Raw genomic sequence first — 19080 nt, forward strand, 5'->3', positions numbered from 1 at the left:
TTCCCTCTCACATCTTAGTTTGTATTTTCTACTTAGCATGCTTTAAAAATGTCTTATTTTCTCCTGCCTTTCATTGGATAGATCACATTTTCCATCTCCTGCCTGCTTCAAAGTGATCTTCTGGCAGTCACTCCTTAAGACCTACTTATTTTCATTTCGCCATCGATTTCTTAAGCTTGTCAACACCTGTGTTTTTCTGCATTATGCATCGGTGCCAACAAGAACACTAGATGTTGGCGAGGGGTATCTCTTAGACAAAGTAAATTTGACTAAATTATTTTTTTAATAAAGATTTTATTTATTTATTTATTTATTTATTTGAGAAAGAGGGAGAGAGAGAGAGAGCACAGAGGGAGTGGGAGAGAGGGAAGCAGACTCCCCGCTGAGCAGGGAGCCCGATGCAGGACTCGATCCCAGGACCCTGGGATCACCTGACCTGAGCCGAAGGCAGACGCTTCACCGACTGAGCCCCCCAGGTGCCCCAAATTTGACTAAATTCTTTGAGATTTATCCTTATGTACTTTGCAAATCTCTCATAGTAGCCTCTTGGACATATTTTTCTTCTTCCAGAATAATTTTAAAAGAGAATTTTTTTTTTTTTTAAGATTTTATTTATTTATGTGACAGAGAGACAGCCAGAGAGAGAGGGAACACAGCAGGGGGAGTGGGAGAGGAAGAAGCAGGCTCACAGCAGAGGAGCCCGATGTGGGACTCGATCCCGGTACGCCAGGATCACGCCCTGAGCCAAAGGCAGACGCTTTAACGACTGCGCTACCCAGGCGCCCCTAAAAGAGAATTTTTATATGGGAAGCTCTTTGAGGCCTTGTACATGGAGAGCACTTTTACTTCTGTGTCACATCTGAGTCACTCTAGTTATCCATAAATCTAGCCCCGTTGCTCCCAGCACATCAGCTACGTGCTGGATTGATAACCCCTCTGCAAACAGCTCAGTAAAGCTGCTGAGGAAGATGCCATCGTCGGGGCACCTGGCTGGCTCTGTTGGTAGAACACGCTCACTCTTGATCTCGGGGTCATGAGTTCAAGCCCCACGTTGGGTAGAGCCTACTTAAAACAAAATAAGTAAAGCAGAGCATGCTTTTTTTAAAAAAATGCCACAGTCATGCTTGAAGGCATCCATACGTGGCAAGAAGGTGAAGAATCGTTACCAAAGGTCCCGTGAAGGAGGAGCCCTGACTGCAGGCTGACCACCACCAGCTTTGACCCCAAGGCCTTTGTCAAACTGGGTGAACTTGACACTGGGTGTCACAGCCTCACGGTGTTCAGGAAGCAAGTGACAAAACTCAGGGCCCACCCAGGGTGGGAGTGTGACAGGAGATCCTTCCCAGAAAGCAGGGACTGGGAAGGGTCCCACCCACCCTCAGTGGGAAGGTGAGCCAGAAACAGCTCCGTGCCCCGCCTGTCCAGTGCCCCCACTGAGGACAGGGCCCTCGCACGGAGCACTGGCAGGAAGGCTATCCCTTATAACTCATCACCACACGCAGCTCTCATGTAGGGTAGTCCCCATTACAGCACCTGCGTGGCCCGAGGATTTTAGTTCTCAGTGATTCTGAACCGGTGGGGCCCCCAAGGACTGGGCGGCAGTGGAGACAGACCACTTCAGGGGGCCCACTTTGTCCCAGACCATAAACATTCTCACAAATCAGATTCCAGCTGAGAATGGGATCCCGTGCACAGGGTGCAAGGCACCAGGAATGAGGCCAGCAGAAGACAGACCTTCCATAAACGTGGACGATACAAGGTATGAATAGCTGAGTTTCACAGGTTCAAAGAAATAAGAGACTCGCAAGAAAGCACATCAGGAAACCAAGAACTATAAAGAAAGACCAAGGAGACTTAGAAAAGAACAAACAAAACTTTAAGAACCGGAAAATGTAATCATTCCTAGTGAAAGCTTGGTGGTTGAGCCCCACAGCGGATCAGTGACACAGACGTTACATATGAAGAAATTACCCAGAGAGACAGAGAGATTGCAAGAGAACCAGAAAGAAAGCAGGTCAGGAGCCGTGGAGGACGGCATAAGCAGGTGTGATGTGACGCATGCCCGCACGCTGGTCAGAGCCTCAGAAGCACAGAGTCCAGGCCAAAGGCGCCCTGTGAAGATCCACTGGAGTATTCCACGGCCCTCGTTCCCCCTCTGGGAAGCCTCACAAGCCCCCGTCAGGAACTGCGGAGAGGTGCACAGCTGGGTGTGTCCTGACAGAACTCAGGAGCACCAGACGTGATGGGGTCATGCAGAAGGCTGTCACCTGCAAGCAGGTGAGGCCTGATGGACGGCTGACTTCTTGTCAACAGCAACGGGGAATCTGTACATGCCGGCAACCCAGAACCCCACACCCAGGAACATGTCTTTCACCAACCAGGGCAAAACAAAGACTTGACAGACAATAAGAACTGAGCAACTTCGACACCACCTGTCCCTCTTTTTTTAAAAAAATGCCAGGACGCCTGGGTGGCTCAGTGGGTGAAGCATCTGCCTTCGGCTCAGGTCATGATTCCAGGGTCCTGGGATCGAGCCCCACATCGAGCTCCCTGCTAAGTGGGGAGCCTGCTTCTCCCTCTGCCTCTGCCCTTCCTCCCTGCTCGTGCTCTCTCTCTCTCAAATAAATAAATAAAATCTTTAAAAAAAAAAATCCAAAGTAGGAGTTGGCAAACTTTTCTGTAAAGGGCCACAGACGGTATGTAAATGAGGGATGTAGCTGCCTGCCAATAAAACTTTATTTAGAAATATAGGTGGTAGGGGCGCCTGGGTGGCACAGTCGTTGGGGGTCTGCCTTCGGCTCAGGGCGTGATCCCGGCATTCTGGGATCGAGCCCCACATCAGGCTCCTCTGCTGGGAGCCTGCTTCTTCCTCTCCCACTCCCCCTGCTTGTGTTCCCTCTCTTGCTGGCTATCTCTGTCAAATATAAGTAAAAAATTAAATCTTAAAAAAAAAAAAAAGAAATATAGGTGGTGGCAATGTTGTTTCTTAAGCTGAGTACACAGGTGTTTGTTTTATTCTTTTATTTTTATGAAGTAATCCCAGCACCCAGCGTGGGGCTCCAGCTCTCGGCCTGGAGAGGAAGAGCTGCCCACTGCAGCAATGGAGCCGGCCAGGTGCCCTGGGGTTTGTGGGGTTTGTTGTATTCTTCAAGTTATTTTATTTTTATTCTTTAAACTACACATGTACGCACACTTGATGAAATTTGGGTACCTTTTGTAATGCAGAGTCTTAAGGAAGAGAGTGGTCCCCTGGGGGCGTGGCAGGGAGGTCAGGTGAGGTCAGGACAGGAAGGTGCCACTGCTGTCCTGAGGTGGGGGTCACTGTGGGGTTACCGGCGGTCTGCGTGGATGGGTGGCATGGTCATGCCAGTCTTCCCGGGCGGAGTGGCTGGAGGGCAGAAGGGGGGGACAAGTTATTCGGGAAGCCGTGCTCTGCAAGGCAGTGGTTCCAAGGGGACCACGCAGGAGGAAGCCTGTCTGCGTGCAGGTGACAGAGGCGGGTGGCACATGACAGGTCTCGTTGGGGGGAGGCAGACTCCAGAGAGGAGGGCCGGAGGCCGTGCAGGACTGGGGTTTGACAGGACAGGACTCTCTTGGTCACAGGATGGAGGCAGGGAGGCAGATGTGTGGCCAGAACTGAGAGCTCGGCTGACAGGCACGGTGGCCGGTGGTGGCCGGCAGAAAGCACAAGGCCCCAGGGTCAGGTTACGAGGCTTTGGTTCTCCTGGCACAGCAGGCGGCTGTGGGTCCCCTGTCTCCCCAGCTTCCCCCCTTCCCCCAGGGCCAGGCAGAGTTGGGGGTGGGCTGCAGGCCCATCTGCCCTTAGCGCCTGAGGGAGACGTACACAAACACCGACAGCAGCATCGACAGCAGAAGCTGGCCGTGCTCTGACAGCAGAGATGCAAGGGGCCGCTGGCAAGGAGAGCTGTCCTGGCGACAGGGCCGGTGGTGGGAAAGCAGGCTCCGGTCACATCCCCTTGCTCGCCTGCGTTTAAGTGTGACACAGAGCCACGGCTCAGAGAGGAGGCGGCTGTGGGAGGGTTACAGAACCCAGTTGTGAAACAGTCGTTGGACGAGTCGGGAAGCAGGTGGAAGGGAATGGCCAAGCAGCGCCAGGCCCGTGGAGAGCAGGACGGCCAGCTGGCTGCCGTGGCTGACTGCGGAGACGCTCGTGTGTGGGGAGGAGCACGGCCCCCCCAACAGACTGACATGCTTGTGCACAGGTCATAGGACAGCCGCGTGGAAGTGATTTAAAACACCTTCTCTCATCATGGCACCCCCCCAGGAGGAGACAGCCAAGGTGGTGGGCATTTGAACACGTTCCTGACACGCGGTGTGCCTGGCACAGCTGCAGGACCCACACACTGAGCAACACAGAGGAGTCCCTGGACTGGCACATTAGGTCCAGGGCAGATGAGCCTGGGCTGGCGCCTCTGGGGTTCTCGCTCCTCCTAAAGGTCCCTAAGGGCTGCAGCAGCTCCAGGCATCACGTCTGAAAAAGGCGTGCTTCTCTCCTCATGCTTCTCTTTCTCTTCATTGCAAATGGAAGCGTTTCCTCAAAGCTCCCAACAGACCCCTCTCCCACCTGACCAGGGGATTGTCTCAGACCCTGAGGACAGCAGCCAGGAACTGTGTTACCGTCCTCGGCAGGAAACCTGGGAAAGGATGGGGGGATGGGTCTGGCTTCAGCATGGTCCATGCTGGGGAGGGTGGTCAGACACCAGTTGGGGGTAGGGTGGCCGTCGCCCTTTGTGAGCACTGATTTCTGATTAAAAAGTAGGAAAGATACATTTCAATGTAGGCTTTTGGTTCTCCCTGTGAAAAACTGAGGTGGGAGGAAAAGGTTGAAATTAATGCAATTTAGACGTTTTAATTATCTACGAAGCTTCTGTATGCTGCCCCTGTATCCTGAGTATTTGGGTGTGCGTGACTGAGTTACCCATATGACACTCTACTTTTTAAGACCTCACTGGTCTCTTCAAAGACGCTCGTAGGCAGACAAAAACTCTGCTTGAGCCAGTACAACGCGGGAGTCGGTCCCCAGACGAGCCGTCCGGAGGCTCCGTTCTAGAAACGGTGGTGAAGTATCTTCGCATCGGCCCATTTTCAGGGCATCGTGAGCAGCGTTTGTGAACAGTCAAAATGGTAAATAGTTTAACGGTGTGTGACATCTGCACTTAAACGTGAAGAATTACTTCTATTACACGGTGTTTCTCCAGATGGCACACGGTTCTTATACTGAAAGGACACATGCCCCTTAGTTTTGAGGTGGGACCAGAGCCGCCCTCATCCTGCCCCCGACAGGCCTGGCCAGTCCCTGCTGCACCCTCATCTGAGGCCAGGGCCCGAGCCCTAGCCTGACCTCCTGGGCCTGGACACTTGCCTGGGGTCCGGATCACCTGGCTGCACCCAGGGTCTCAGGGTCACCACGGCCCCCTTCATCCTGTCCATTCCCAGGCACCTGCTGCCCAAGCCCGGCCACTGACACTCCCCACCCACGCCTGCTCCACCCTGACCATACTCTCTCCTCTCTCCCTGCTGCAGTGCCTAGGGGCTACGACCTCTGCTCCCCATCCCTCCCCCAGCCCCATGCAGCCCCGCCCCCTCCGGCCTGCATCTGCAGACACCTCCTCCCCACCTTCCTTTCCGAGCACCTGCCCCCATCCCAAGCCCCTCTAGCTGCATCTTCCAGCCGACTTCCTTCCCCTCTTAGCACTGGCCGGCATCCTGGAACAACATGGGGCTGGGCTGGGGGCATCGTCCTTGATCCTTGACCCCCCTGGTCAGCACAGGCAGGTACACAATAGGTGCTCAATCAAGTTGAGCAGGGAGATAACTGGAAGGAATGGAGCCGGGGGAGGCCCTGAGTCTGCAGCCCAGGGATCTGGATTCCTGGGACAAGGTGATTACAGCGACTACCAAGCATTGTTGAAAAGGTAGATTTTTAACAGTTGACTCTCCCTGGACGGAAGGATTACATACTGTAAAGATGTTTTCTCCACATTGACCTCGTCGGTTACTGTAATTCTAATGGAAATATGGACAGTTTCCCTTGAAGCTAAATGAGTGTGTTTTCAAGGGGGAAGAGGTCATACCTAGCGAGACCCAGCCCTTGAGTAATGAGATGTAGGGGCTCAGTGGCGGGTGAGCTGCGGGGGAGGGACGGCCCTCCACCAGCAGCGTCAGCAGCACACTTTCTAAATCCCCAGAGTGCATCCCAGTCAAAATCAAACCTAAAAATGTACAGCATTGGAACTGAAGATTTACAAATGACTGAGATGTGATTTAAAAATCAGACATTTCTAAGATCATTCTTTTTAACTTCAGAAATAATCCAACTGGAGAGGTTTTCTTAAGCAAGATGACACAGGTCACGTATGAATAACTCATCCAAGTTGATCAGGACAGAAACAGGGCAGCACCAGAAAAACACAGGTGTCAGGCCCCATTGGCAACTCATCACCCGCCTTGGGAAGCCTCACCCACCTCGGAGGGCGAGGCTGGGGCGCTGGGACTTCTGGCAGTGCGGTTTGTTGGTGTGTGCGTTCCAGGGGTGGTGCAAGTAGTCAGCCTCCCAAGTGTGCTGGCCACATGTGTGGACGCCCAGGGTGCGGCATGCCCACTGGAGCAAAGGGGGCTCCAGACCTGGGCTAGTTATGGTGCACACCTCCTTATGGCTAAAAAATCAATTTAAATGCTGCATAGGGTTTTCCGTGAAAAGTTAGTCCCCTCCTCCCCCTTCCCTCCCTTCTAGTCACCTGCCCGCCTCCGGTCCCCTCTCTGTTCCCCAGACCACAACTGTCCAGTCCCCTGCCCCTCTCCAAGCGTGGCCTGCTCTCTGTGGCCACAGAAGCAAACCTTTAAAAATGTGTGTGCCTCCCCTTTTCTTTGTAGTTGTAAGTACCAGTGGGCAGCTTGCTGTTTAAATCCCCATCTGCCGTCTCTCTCTAGTTGGTGCCTGCGAACAGAGCTAACCCCTTCCAGCAGTTAGTGACCCAGTGCCTGAGTACGTGGTTTAACCGCTTTCTGTCCACAGGCGTGTACGTGGCCTGTGGTCTGAGCTCCGCAGACAGTGCTGCAGTGTCTGAGCAGGGCTGTGGGAGTCTGCTGTCAGAATGGTATCTCCAAGCAGAATCACTGGGTCAAAGGTGTGAGTGGTTTGAGTTTTGGGAGCTATTTCTAAATCGCCCTGGAAAAGTTGTCCCAGTTGGTGTTCATGGCTGCAGGGTCTAAGAGTGTCTTTCCTAACTCCCATACTGGTGGATTTTTTTTTTTTTTTAAGATTTTATTTATTTATTTGAGAGACAGAGAATCTCAGGCAGACTTGCTGAGCGCAGAGCCTGGTGCGGCCTCGACCCTGAGATCAGGGCAGGAGCCAAAACCAAGAGCTGGCGGCTTAACCGACTGCGCCACCCAGGCGCCCCCAGTACTGCTGGGTTTTTATCAAGCACTTTCTTTTTTGCCAATGTGATGATGAACAATATACTTCATTACTGGTTTCAGTGTGCAGTTTGTAAACTAGGGGAGAGGCTGGCCATCTTCCCAGTGCTTCGCACGTCGTTGGGTTTGCACCGGTTTAGAGGTGATGACGGAAGCTTGCCCAGGAGGAAGGTGTACGTTCCTTGTGATTTGTAAGTCAGAACGCAGGACAGGGAAGTGCTGTAGGAGGGGACTCTGCCCCCACTCAGGAAAGGGGGCAGTGCAGGGGTGGGGACGGGGGCAGGCTGGAGATCTGTTTTTACAAATGAAGGTAACCTGAATGGGGTTAGCCTCTGTCTGCCCCGTTGACACTGAGTGCCCGCCCAAGGCCAGGTAGCCCGTAGCAGAGGTCTCAAGTCCCAGTCCTCCCTGCACCCCTGGAGCTCCAGAGGGGACAGGCCTGACCAGAATGGGGTCGGGCGGCTGGGGGAAGGGCCAAGGCTGTCCCAGAGGTCAGACAGATAATGGCCTGGAGCACCTGAGGAATGTGGCCCTGGGTCACACTCCTCCACACTTGGAGGCGGGCTTTGCCCGGAAGGCCCCACCCACTCATGGCCCATCCCTTTGTGAGCACTGGAGGCTGCTCCGTGGTGGGTGCTGGTGCGGGGAGCTCCCCTGGGTGGAGACCCTCACCCCCACTCCCTTGCTTCCCCCCAAGGGGATCCCCCGGGGGGATCAAAATGAGGAGGGATAGAAGGGTGACAACTTTTAAACGATACAATGGGGGTGTTATTTCTTTTTCCTGAAATTTAACATTTTTCTTTTTAAAAAGGGTTGTATAAAAATTTTTTTTTAAAGATTTTATTTATTTATTTGACAGAGAGACAGCAAGAGAGAGGAAACACAAGCAGGGGGAGTGGGAGAGGGAGAAGCAGGCTCCCCGCTGAGCAGGGAGCCTCACGCGGGGCTTGATCAGGACCCTGGGATCACGCCCTGAGCCCAAGACATGCCTAACGACTGAGGCACCCAGGCGCCCCCCGAAACAGGGTTGCATAAAATGTTAAGAAAAGGGTATGCAGGGGCGCCTGGGTGGCGCAGTGGTTAAGCGTCTGCCTTCGGCTCAGGGCGTGATCCCGGCGTTCTGGGATCGAGCCCCACATCAGGCTCCTCCGCTATGAGCCTGCTTCTTCCTCTCCCACTCCCCCTGCTTGTGTTCCCTCTCTCGCTGGCTGTCTCTCTCTCTGTCAAATAAATAAATAAAATCTTAAAAAAAAAAAAAAAAAGAAAAGGGTATGCATGATGCTATTAACTGGTTACTAATCCAAAATTAATTTTAAATCCTGTGTAGTAAGGATAATTCCATACATATTTCTCTACAGAGATGACCCCTAAATCAGATAACCACATTGCCAGGCTGTTCTTAACCAACGATCCAGATAAAAACCAAACCAGCCACCTCATGTTCATAGCCCAAAGGCTTGTGGAGCCCCCGCCAGTGCCACAGAGAGCTGGCGTGCACCTCACACAGTGGGTCCCTTTCTCAGCAGCTCCCGAAGCTCAGAGGTGGGGGCTCTGCGGTCGGATGTAGAGACCTGGGCCCAGAGATGCTAGGTTACTCCCCTAAGGTCTCACAGCTCCCAGTCAGTGGATTAGGACCAGAGTCCAAGCCATTGCACTCCAGACCCTGAGCCCACTGGCTGAGAAGAGTCCCAGACACCGTGCACATGGGCACCAGGCAGCAGGTGGCTGAGTGAAGGCCCGCAGGGGCTGTGCTAGCTGCCAGGCAGTCCTCTGCGTGGGGGTGCTGATGTCTGGCAGGCTCGCTCTGTCTGGCGGATGACGCCATCCTACAGTTGCCCCTCAGTGGCAGATGGTCCCACGAGCTAGATCCTCCCATTTTTCAAGAGAAGCTAGAAATCTTGTTTTTTATATAGAATGTTTTCATTTTTGAATATTGGCAACTAATTAAAAAATCAAAACAAAGCGTGGGCCAAATTACAGCTCAGCCTGGGAGCCACACGCTTCTGTGAGCCAGACCCAGCCCTGCCTCGTGACGCGCAGCCTCCCGCTGGGAACCACGTCCATGATTTTACATGGTTGAGAAGAAGAGAAAATGCTCCAGTGACTGGATCAGCAGGGTGGGCTCCAGAGAGGGACCCAGCCTCTGGCAAAGCTCCTTCCCAGACTGGGAATCTGGTGACTGCTGGTAAAACTGGGTTCTCTTTACTGGGGAGTCGGGGTTTGTTTCCACGGGTTATTGCAGGGCACACACACCAGGCCCTCCTGGGCTTGTCGTGTCCATCCTACAGTGTGTCACCTGCCTCTGACGAGGGCTGAGTGAGCCCCCAGGACACTATCTTATCTGTCCCCTTCTTGGTGTCTTGTGTTCTTGAGTGGAGACTGTCCCATGCCTTCCCTAGAAGGATGCGTGGACACAGGGACAGTGTTTTGGACCTTGCTCTGAAATCAGACTGCTTCAGCTGTGGCCCTGCTAGCCCAGCCCTGGTCTGAGGGCATAAAAACATACTGTGAACAGAGGACCTTAGAGTTACCTTGTCCACATGCCCCAAGACCAAGAATGTTCCCATCTGGCTTCCCCACAGATGCTTTTGTGTTTCATATGAAACCCAGGGGTTGAGCACAGGAGGGCAGGCTGATGGCCCTGCACTTTTTGAGTGATAGCCATTTGTGATATGGACTTGTGATAAGAAAAGGTTAAAATCACACAGGATAGGTGACCTCAAAGAACATCTTGTGATTCCATTGTACCACCTGGAACAATACATTCTGTTCTTCCCATGTGGTCCTCATACCCATGCACTAATCACAGAACTCCTCTAGGGTCTGAGAACCTTACATGAATGTGAGCGTCAGTGAGACGGGTAGACCTAGGAGAGCCTTGTGAGACCTGGCTCAGAGACCAGCAGCCTAAGCCGTGGGGAACAAAGCCAGCTAGAGCCAGGGAGGGCTGTCCTCTGCACCAGAAACACGTCACGATGCAACCCGCAGTCAGGACTCATTGGCTGGGCTCTGGGAACACGAGCTACTAACAGGGTGCAGTGCCTCTCACTGGAGGGCTCAGCACACATTCTCATTGGCCACCGCCACAGAGAGACCTTGTGAGGCACACGTTCTCGTCCTCAAGAACGGGAAGCTTATTCAGCACTATGACTGTTAGGGCACAAGACCCCAGCGGCCAAGCGGTCTTGCCCTCTTGTTGCTCAGCACCCTTTATCCTCTTGGCTCTGCCTGTCACTACTCTCAGACGGGGCTGGATGGGAGCGCATAGCATGCCAGCGACATTGTTACGGGTTGGCGTGTGCTGCCTCTCAGCACCGTCGTAATCACAACTACAGAATTCCCAGAACCAGTGTTCTGGTCAGAGGAGGGAGCAGTGCTGTGTCCTGGACTGCGTGAGCAACGCCAGCTTCCTGCCTGTGCTAATTAGTACAACCTGAGACTTTTTAAGAAGTGCAGAGTGTCCTGTAAACTTTTTGAGAGGTGACGGTCAAGTACATCTCTGTTAGCTCTCCTCTTGAAGGCGTTGGGATTAAACAGTTATGCCACTTGGGGAAAAGTTGATATAGAAAGAACATGTACACCAAAGTTAATAGTTGAAGAAATAGCCAGATCAGCTTCCTCTTCAGTGGCCTGTGTTCTGGGACCACAGCACGGCTAGCTCTCACTTCTGCTTCTGGCTAGCTGTTACATGGACTCGACCTCAGTGTCTCTCCATAAACAGCTAGATAGTTAGACAAAATATATGAAACAACTGTTTCCAGACATCTGACAATAGACAGCACAGGACCGTTGTCCTTGAAAAAAGGCAAACAGGTGAGGTGAGTTCCAGGATCTCCTTGGCTTTCTGCCTGAAGACAGTTTCTGGGCTGCAGGCACAGGGAGGGGGTTGCCAGACAGAACTCAGCAGCCTTACTGCATTGGGAAAATGGGAAGTGGAGTTTGGGAAGGCAGCAGGGGCTGGCAGTTGCAGGACAGAGTCTGGAAAGGGGGGTACAATACAGAAGAGAGCTCCAGAAACCTGTACAGATGTTGTTGTGAGTCCTCCCTGTATACCAGCCCACAGACGTTTAGACTAAAGCTCCAGAATTCCAGACAAAGGAGAGACAGACGGCTTGTACGTTGAACCATTTCCAGCTCTCAGAGAGTGGGGAGATACTCAGCGTCCCCGTCATGACCTTCCTTCAGTGGAGACCCAGAGAGTCACGCCTCAGCAGTAGGGCTAGGTATCTCTGGAGTGAAGCCCCACGTGGACTTACACTAGAAAAGTTTAAAAACAGTCTTTGAAATGACCAATCTAGGAACCTAACTGCCTGCCAAAATCAAACCCAACACTCTAAAAAAAGTTTTTTCAAGGAAATATTACAATGCCTAACACCCAATCAGAAATTCCAAGACATGTGAAGAAGCAGGAAAATGTGATCCGTGTGCAAGAGGAAAATCAGTCAGGAGAAAGAGGCCCAGAAATAACAGAAATGGGGGAACAAGCAGACGAAGACATTAAAAGAACTGGAATGACTATATTCAAGTATATAAAGAAAAACATGTACCTAATGAGAATTGAGAATATGAAAAGTACCAAACAAAACTTCCAGAGATGAAAACTATAATATTTGATAAGGAAAGCTCATAGGATGGGATTAACCCAAGAGTAAAGATGGTAGAAGGAAGAACAGAGAATTCAAAGACATAGCAACAGAATCTGTCCTAAGTGATGTACAAAGAGAGAAGGAGGGGTGGGGGGAAACAGCCTCGGCCTCGTGACAGACAGTGTCCATCAGTCTAACAGCCGGGTAGAGAGCAGGGGGAGAAAGAGTGGAGCACCTGGTGGCTCGGTCGGCTCAGGTCATGATCTCGGTGTCATGAGATTGACCCCGCGTCAGGCTGAATGCGGAGTCTGCTGCAGATTCTCTCTCCCACTTGTGCACTTGCTCTCTCTAAAAAAAGACCAGATCTCCCCCTAAATCTGATGCAAACTCTTAACTCACAGATCCAAGTTCAACTACCCCAGACAGCTGGCTAAACACAGGCGTGCATGGGCCACCCAGGGAGTGTTGTCATCACGTGTCTGAAAACCAGTGATGAAGAAAATCTTAAAAGCAGTCAAAGCAAAAATAAAGGACACAGTACATAGAGATGAACAAAGAGAGAATTATGGCAGACTTTTCTTCAGAAACTGTGCAAGCCAGAAGGCAAAGGCTCATCAGGTATAAAATACTGAAAGAAAACCTGTCAAAATGGAATTGTGTATCTAGCAAAAATACCCTCCAAACACTAAGGCAAAATAAAAGCTTTTACGGATGAACAAATCTGATAGAATTCACCACCAACCGACCCCGCACTACATGAAATTGAGGACACTCTTCAGGCTGAAGGAAAATGATGCCAGATGGAAATGTGGGTCAACAGAGAATAACGTGGAGAGGCAGACGTGTGGGTCTGTGGGTAAATGAAGAGGACAGGCTTACGTTTTTCTTCAAATGCTGACTGATTGTTTAAAATGCACATATTAACATATTACAGTGCATTATGGGGCTTGTGATGTGCACAGAAGTAAAAGGTATGACAAAAATGGCATACGTGGTGGGAAGGGGAGAAGGAAGTATGCTCTTGCGAGGCCCTTGAAGGCGACCTCGTGCGACATTGTGTCACCGCAGCATGAGGTAAGAGTGCACATTGTAAGCCACACGACAGCCATTAAAAACGATCACAAAGAAGGATCGCCAGTACTGCAGTGATGGAGATAAAACGGAGTAAAAGACATCGACCCTTGGGGCGCCTGGGGGGCTCAGCCGGCGAAGCGTCTGCCTTCAGCTCGGGTCATGATCCCAGGGTCCTTGGATCAAGTCCCACATCGGGGTCCCTGCTCAGCGGGGAGTCTGCTTCTCCTTCTCCCTCTCCCTCTGCCTCCCCTCCCGCCCCCCGCCCTGGCCCGTGCTTTCTCTCACTCGCTCAAATAAATAAATAAATAAAAATCTTTAAAAAACAAAACAAAAGGATCATCCCAAAAGTAGCCCCAGAAGGAGGAAAAAGGGAACAAAGGGCAGACAGGACAAAGAGAAAACAATTTGCAATTGCAGTTTAGCAAGAAGGTACATTTAAAACCAATCATGTTGATAATTGTATTAAATGTAACGGTCTAATATTGCATTAAAAAGCCAACTGGGAGCAGAAGGCTAGCCTCAACTATGTGCTGTCTACCAGAAACCCGCTTTTAAATACAGAGACACAGATAAAGAAGGCTGGGTGGCTATTTGATGTCAGGCAAAGTAGCCTTCCTGACAAGGAATGCTGACCCAAGATGAAGAGGTGCATGTCATGATGGCATAGAAGTCAGTTGAGCAGGAAGACAGAGCCGTCCCAATTGTGTATGCTCCTGGTATGACAGCTGTGAACACATGACGTTTAAAAACTCTCGGGAAAAGGGGCGCCTGGGGGGCTCAGTCGGTTGAGCATCTGACTGGATTTCAGCTCAGGCCGTGATCTCGGGGTCGTGGGACTGAGCTCCGTGCCGGCCTTTGTGCTCAGCGTGCAGTCCGCTTGACATTTTCTCTCCTTTCCCTCTGCCCTTCCCCCTGCTCTTGCTCGATCTGTAAATTAAATAATACAATCTTTATAAAGCCCTCTCAGAAGTGGAAGGAAATGTAGAGAAGTCCATAATTACACTTGGAGACTTCAGTACGTCTCTATCAGTAATCAATAGAACACCAAACAGAAAAGCCAGGGGGGGGTAGGGAGGGTTTCAGCAGCACGGTCAGCCAGCTCGGCCTAACTGGCATGTGTAGACCCCTCTACCCAACAGCAGAACACACATTCTTTTCAGGTGCACATGGGACGTTTGACAAGATAGACCACATATTTGGCCATAAAACTCGTCTTAGTACATTTTAAGAGGTTGAAATCACACGGACTGTCTTTGCCGGCCACAGACATATTACATTGGAAATCAAGAGCAGAGAGGTGTCGAGAAAAGAAGCATGCACGCAGCCAAAGACTAGCATGAATGTCGATGGTGACTTCATACCCGGACAGGGCACAGCACAAACATCCCGCCACGCATGAAGGGGAGGGCAGAGTACGGCGTGGCCGTTCAGTGGAACTCCCCCCCGGGTGAACGAGTTCGGGGGTCCATCGCAGCATGAGTGAATCTCGAGAAACATGCCTTTGGTTTTTGGAGAACCAGACTTCAAAACGTGCCTAGTGTCGTGTCTTCCGTTCACGCGAGGCTCCGGAAGAGACGCGTCCGATGAGCGGGGACCGAAGGCCGGGCCGTGCTTGCGCGGGGCTGCTGGGTGACGGACGCGTTCCGTCCGCGTGGAGCCATGCGTTTTCTAAAAGCCACGGAAACGCATGTTTCAAGACGGGTGCGTTGTGTTGCGTGTCAACTCTAAGTGCAGCCACTTTCTCAGGAGCAGCTGGGGCCTGGTGCCGGTCCTGGGGGGCGTCAGGCCCGCGCCGCTGTTCAGTCCCCCGCCGTGCACACACCGCCGTCGGCCTGCATCCGCTCGCGGTCGCCGCGCGGCCTCAGAGGACCCTGGTAATTCTTATCAATTTGCTCGGCTCTTCCTCATTCCGCCCTGTGGCACTGAGGAGCTCCCGGTGGAGGTCATTACTGTAGCCGTGTCCTCCCAGCGGGCCCGGGCTTCTTGGAAGGGCCCCAGGAGCCCCTGCGCGTCGGCAAGAGCGAAGGAGCGTCTGCACCTCGGGCTCCAGCCCTCATCCCAGACCAGCACTGCCGCCTCGTCCGGCCTGCACACGGGACTGTGTTTGGGAAACGGCGCCGCAGCTTTAAAACATTAGACCGTGGACGTAACAAACCAACTTCTGTTTTCCCTCTCCTTTTAATCGAAGTGTAATTGGCGGGCAGTTTCCAATTAGTTTCGGGTGTGACTTCCGCTTTCTCATCTCATGGGGTTATTTCGTCTCTGCAGAAGGCTGCACATCTCTGTGTCACTCGCTTCTGCCGGGGGAAGGCCCCCAGGTGGCCCCCGGCCAGCCCCAGACCATGCGGAACGTGTCCCTCACGAAACAGGCGGCCATCCTGCTGGGAGTTTTCTTGCTGTTTCTGATACTTCGTTATGTTCACGGGCTGGTGCCGTTCGAGAGGGAAGTTCCGGGAGCTGCCGAGCTCCCACCCTCATCCCGGCAGCCTGTCTTCCCCGAGTAAATCGCTACGGCATCTTCAAATGAAGACTGTCTCTCTCTTGCCCTCCAGCCCTTAGACTCCTGACCTCTCTTCCCTTGTAGACTTGGCTGGGCACCGACAGCCACAGTACGGCGGGCGTCTCATCCACTCACAGACTGGAAGGCAACGAGGCTGGTCCACTAAATACGTGTGATTGCCACGTTTCAAGAATGCAGCCTCTATCAAATTAAACATTTCCTTTATATTCCAGATTTACTAAGAGTTTTCATCACAAATAGGTCTTAAACCTTGTCCGTTTTTTTCTGCATTATGATAGGCATGATTGTTTTTTCTTTTCATTTATTGGTGTGGTAAATATGGTGGTAGATTTTCTGAAAAGAAACCAGCCTTGCGTTACTGACATAAATTTTTCTTGATAGTGATGTATTCTTAGTACCTGCCTGATTTGATTTGATAATGTTTATATATAGTTTTTGCAACTGTATTTACAAGTTAAATAGGCCTGTAAGTTTTTCTTGTATTGTCCTTACATGGTTTGGGAATAAAATTAGCTGGGCATCTTTCATTCTTTTTTTACTTTTCTGAATAATTTGAATAAGATAGAAATGAAGTGTTCCATGAAAATTTGGTTTCTGTGAAAATTCAGCAGAACCGCCTGTAAAGCCATCTGAGCCAGGGGCCTTTGGGAAGAGAATTGTCGAATACCATCTCAATTTCTTAATACTTATTGGATATTTCAAATGTTTTTTGGTTCTGGTTTTTGGAATTTTCCATCGCCTCTAGGTCTTAATAATTTACTAGTGAACAGCTTTTGCAGCGCTCACTTTTGCCCAGTTACTCCCCTGTTGTGTTTATTTGTTCTCCCTTGTGTGGGTTGGTCTTGGGAGAGGTCGATCTCATTAATCTCTGCAGACAACAGTCTGGGCTCGGTTGCTGTTCCGTCGTATGTTTTCCTTGGGGTTTCCATCGAACTTCACCGTTTCTTTACTTCTTGTTTCCCTGAGTTTGCTTCAGCTCCTTATGCTGGGGGTTAGCTCGTCTCCTTGCGGGTTACCTGTCTCTCTGTTCCTGAGAGTGTATCTCAGCTGTGTCTTGCAAATTCGAGGATTCAGTTCTGAATATTTCTTTTCTTTTTTTTTAAGCTTTATCCGTTTATTTGAGAGAGAGAGAGAGAGTGAGGAGGGGCAGAGAGAATCCCAAGTAGAGTCTGCACTGACCAGGGAGCCCGACACGGGGCTCGATCTCACGACCCTGAGATTGTGACCTGAGCCAAAACCAAGACTCGGACACTCAAACGACTGAGCCACCAGGTGCCCCAGTTCTGAACATTTCTTAATTCATTTTATGTATTCCTTTATAACTCGAGGGTGATTAAGTCATGTGTTACACAGTTTCAAAGCAGAATGGATTTAACAGGGTTTGGCGTTGGCTTCTGAATTCGTCGCTTTACATTTGTAATGAATTGAGACTTACTCTGTGGCAAGTGTAATATGTGTCTGATTCTGTGTGTGGCTTATTCACTGACAAAGAAATGACGTTCTCTGCCTGCCGGTTTAGATGTCTGTGTGGCTAATCACTCAAGCTAGTCAGTTCTGTGCATCAGGTCTTTTCCACCCGTGTGTGGGCCTGTTTGTTTTATCAGTAGGGACAAGATCCCCCATGTGCCTGTGCTGAATTCTCTTTCCTTGATGTGTTGTGGACCCGACCTTTCCCGACGGGCTCTTCCTCGCCTGTGATGACACTCCTTCCACAATTTGATTTTCTTTTTTTATTTTCAGTTTTTATGTGTCTTTTATTTTTTAAGATTTTATTTATTTATTTGTGAGAGAGAGAGAGAGAGAAAGTACAGGTGAGCAGGGAGGGAGGGGTAGAGGGAGAGGAAGAAGCAGGCTCCCGCTGAGCAGGGACCCCAACGTGGAACTCGATCCCAGGACTTGGAGATCATGACCTGAGTCGAAGGCAGATGCTTCACCGACTGAGCCCCCCAGGCACCCTTCCCTGTTGCATTTTCTTACGTGAACTTTCATCTCTGAGATGCGGGGTGACCCTGCCTAGGCGTCCACGTGGTGACCACAGGCCCGGCAGCCAACCCCCTTCCCCTGCAAGAGTCTGCTCCAGAAGCGTCCACTCTGAGAGCCCCCGACAGCACTGCAGGCCGCAGAGGCAGGAGGGCAGTCCCGTCTCACAAGGGCTGAGCCTGTGCCGTACCGTCCAGGGAGCGGTCAGTGCACCAGGACTGAGATGGACACTTGTCCAGGCCACTGTGGGCAGGCGTTGCCAGGGAGCCCGAGAGCCTGGGCTGGGCACCCCCGGCTGGGTCAGTTCCCTCTGCCGGCCCCTGCAGCCCCGCCATCTGCCGGCCCCTGCACGGTCTGCATGGTGCCTCGGCCCAGGGGCCTCCTGCTTTGCGGACCTGCCCATGGGCAGCTTGGCTGGGAGCTGAGCGGCAGTGCAGGGCCCCAGGCTTTGTGCGGGCAGAGGACCTTCTAGGCAGGCCGACTCTCCCAGGCTTACGTGTCCGTCAGGCCAGGGAGCACAGGGAATGTGCAGCCCTTGCAGGGGAAGACGTGGAGGTTCATCAGGCCTGTTTCTGTACCTGTGACGCCCCCTGCGAGCCGAGCCGCGGCGCCGCGACCCAGAGGCGCTGAGCCGGGTCCGGCTCCCGAGTGCGGCCAGCCCGCTCTCCCGGGAGCAGTCGGGAAAACAGCAAAGGCACTTCGGCCAAACTCGTGACACGGCAGCCCCCGGGTAGTTTATTTTCATTGACGTCCTCTGGGCAGCCTCCAGTTCAGCTCTGGAGCAAAGTTAACCACCTCCCCTTGGCGGGTGTCGGGGCGGTGGGAGGATGGGGTCGCCGCAGCCCGGGGAGGACGAGGCACGCCTGCTTCGCTTAGAGCCATGCCCGGCACCCGTGTCAGGACTCGGCACACAGGACACGTGTCCTCGCGTGGTCGGCCCTTGTGAAGGGAAAGGCCCCCGGGGAGCCACCTCAGGCCTTCCCGCTGCCCACGTGGGCTGAAAGCAGACAGGGAGCAGCACGAGAGTCGCAAGCCGTGTCACAGAGCCCGAACGCTGGCCGCCTGATCCAGCTGGGCCTGCTCGGGGGGCCCCCCACTCCGTTGTCAACTTGGCCACTGGGATGGAGGCGTTCCGTCCCTTTGCCTCTCCTTCTGGGGACCTGAAAGCAGCCCGTGGGTCCCAAAGGCCCTGAGGAGAGCTCCAGAGCGCGATTCTGGGTCTGGCGTGGGGAGGCCTCTGGCCAGGGTGGCTCAGCGTCTTGAGCAAGATGACCAGCTTGTGTGCATGTGGCCGATGGGCAGCCCTCCCGAGGGGCCACGTTTTCATGAAAAAGGAGAGTGTTGCCTCAGTCGCTCACAACTTCTCCTCCGCCAAGAGGGACAGAGAGCAGCTCATGACAGCATGTGGTCAGGGGCGTGAGGACGGGCAGCCCCTCCAGGGAGGGTCCCCGGCCGACTGGAGCATGAGCCCGCCTGGCT

General features: G+C 52.4%; 1 protein-coding gene across 10 annotated transcripts in view; it reads left to right on the forward strand.

Annotated features, from left to right (window-relative positions):
* CCDC57 (coiled-coil domain containing 57) overlaps positions 1 to 19080 on the forward strand; it is a 100332-nt gene that overhangs the window by 77070 nt on the left and 4182 nt on the right. The window contains exon 20 of one of the 10 annotated variants that reach the window (XM_040639953.1): positions 1665 to 2488. The exons of the other annotated variants lie outside the window; for them this stretch is intronic. Within the exon in view, the coding sequence (XP_040495887.1) occupies positions 1665 to 1675 (11 nt within the window). The 3' untranslated portion in view covers positions 1676 to 2488. Of the gene's footprint in view, positions 1 to 1664; positions 2489 to 19080 lie in introns of those variants that run through there. 10 annotated transcript variants of the gene reach the window in all.

The sequence above is a fragment of the Ursus maritimus genome, unplaced genomic scaffold (assembly GCF_017311325.1).
Source record: "Ursus maritimus isolate PB19 unplaced genomic scaffold, ASM1731132v1 scaffold_24, whole genome shotgun sequence".
Classification (NCBI taxonomy): domain Eukaryota; kingdom Metazoa; phylum Chordata; class Mammalia; order Carnivora; family Ursidae; genus Ursus; species Ursus maritimus.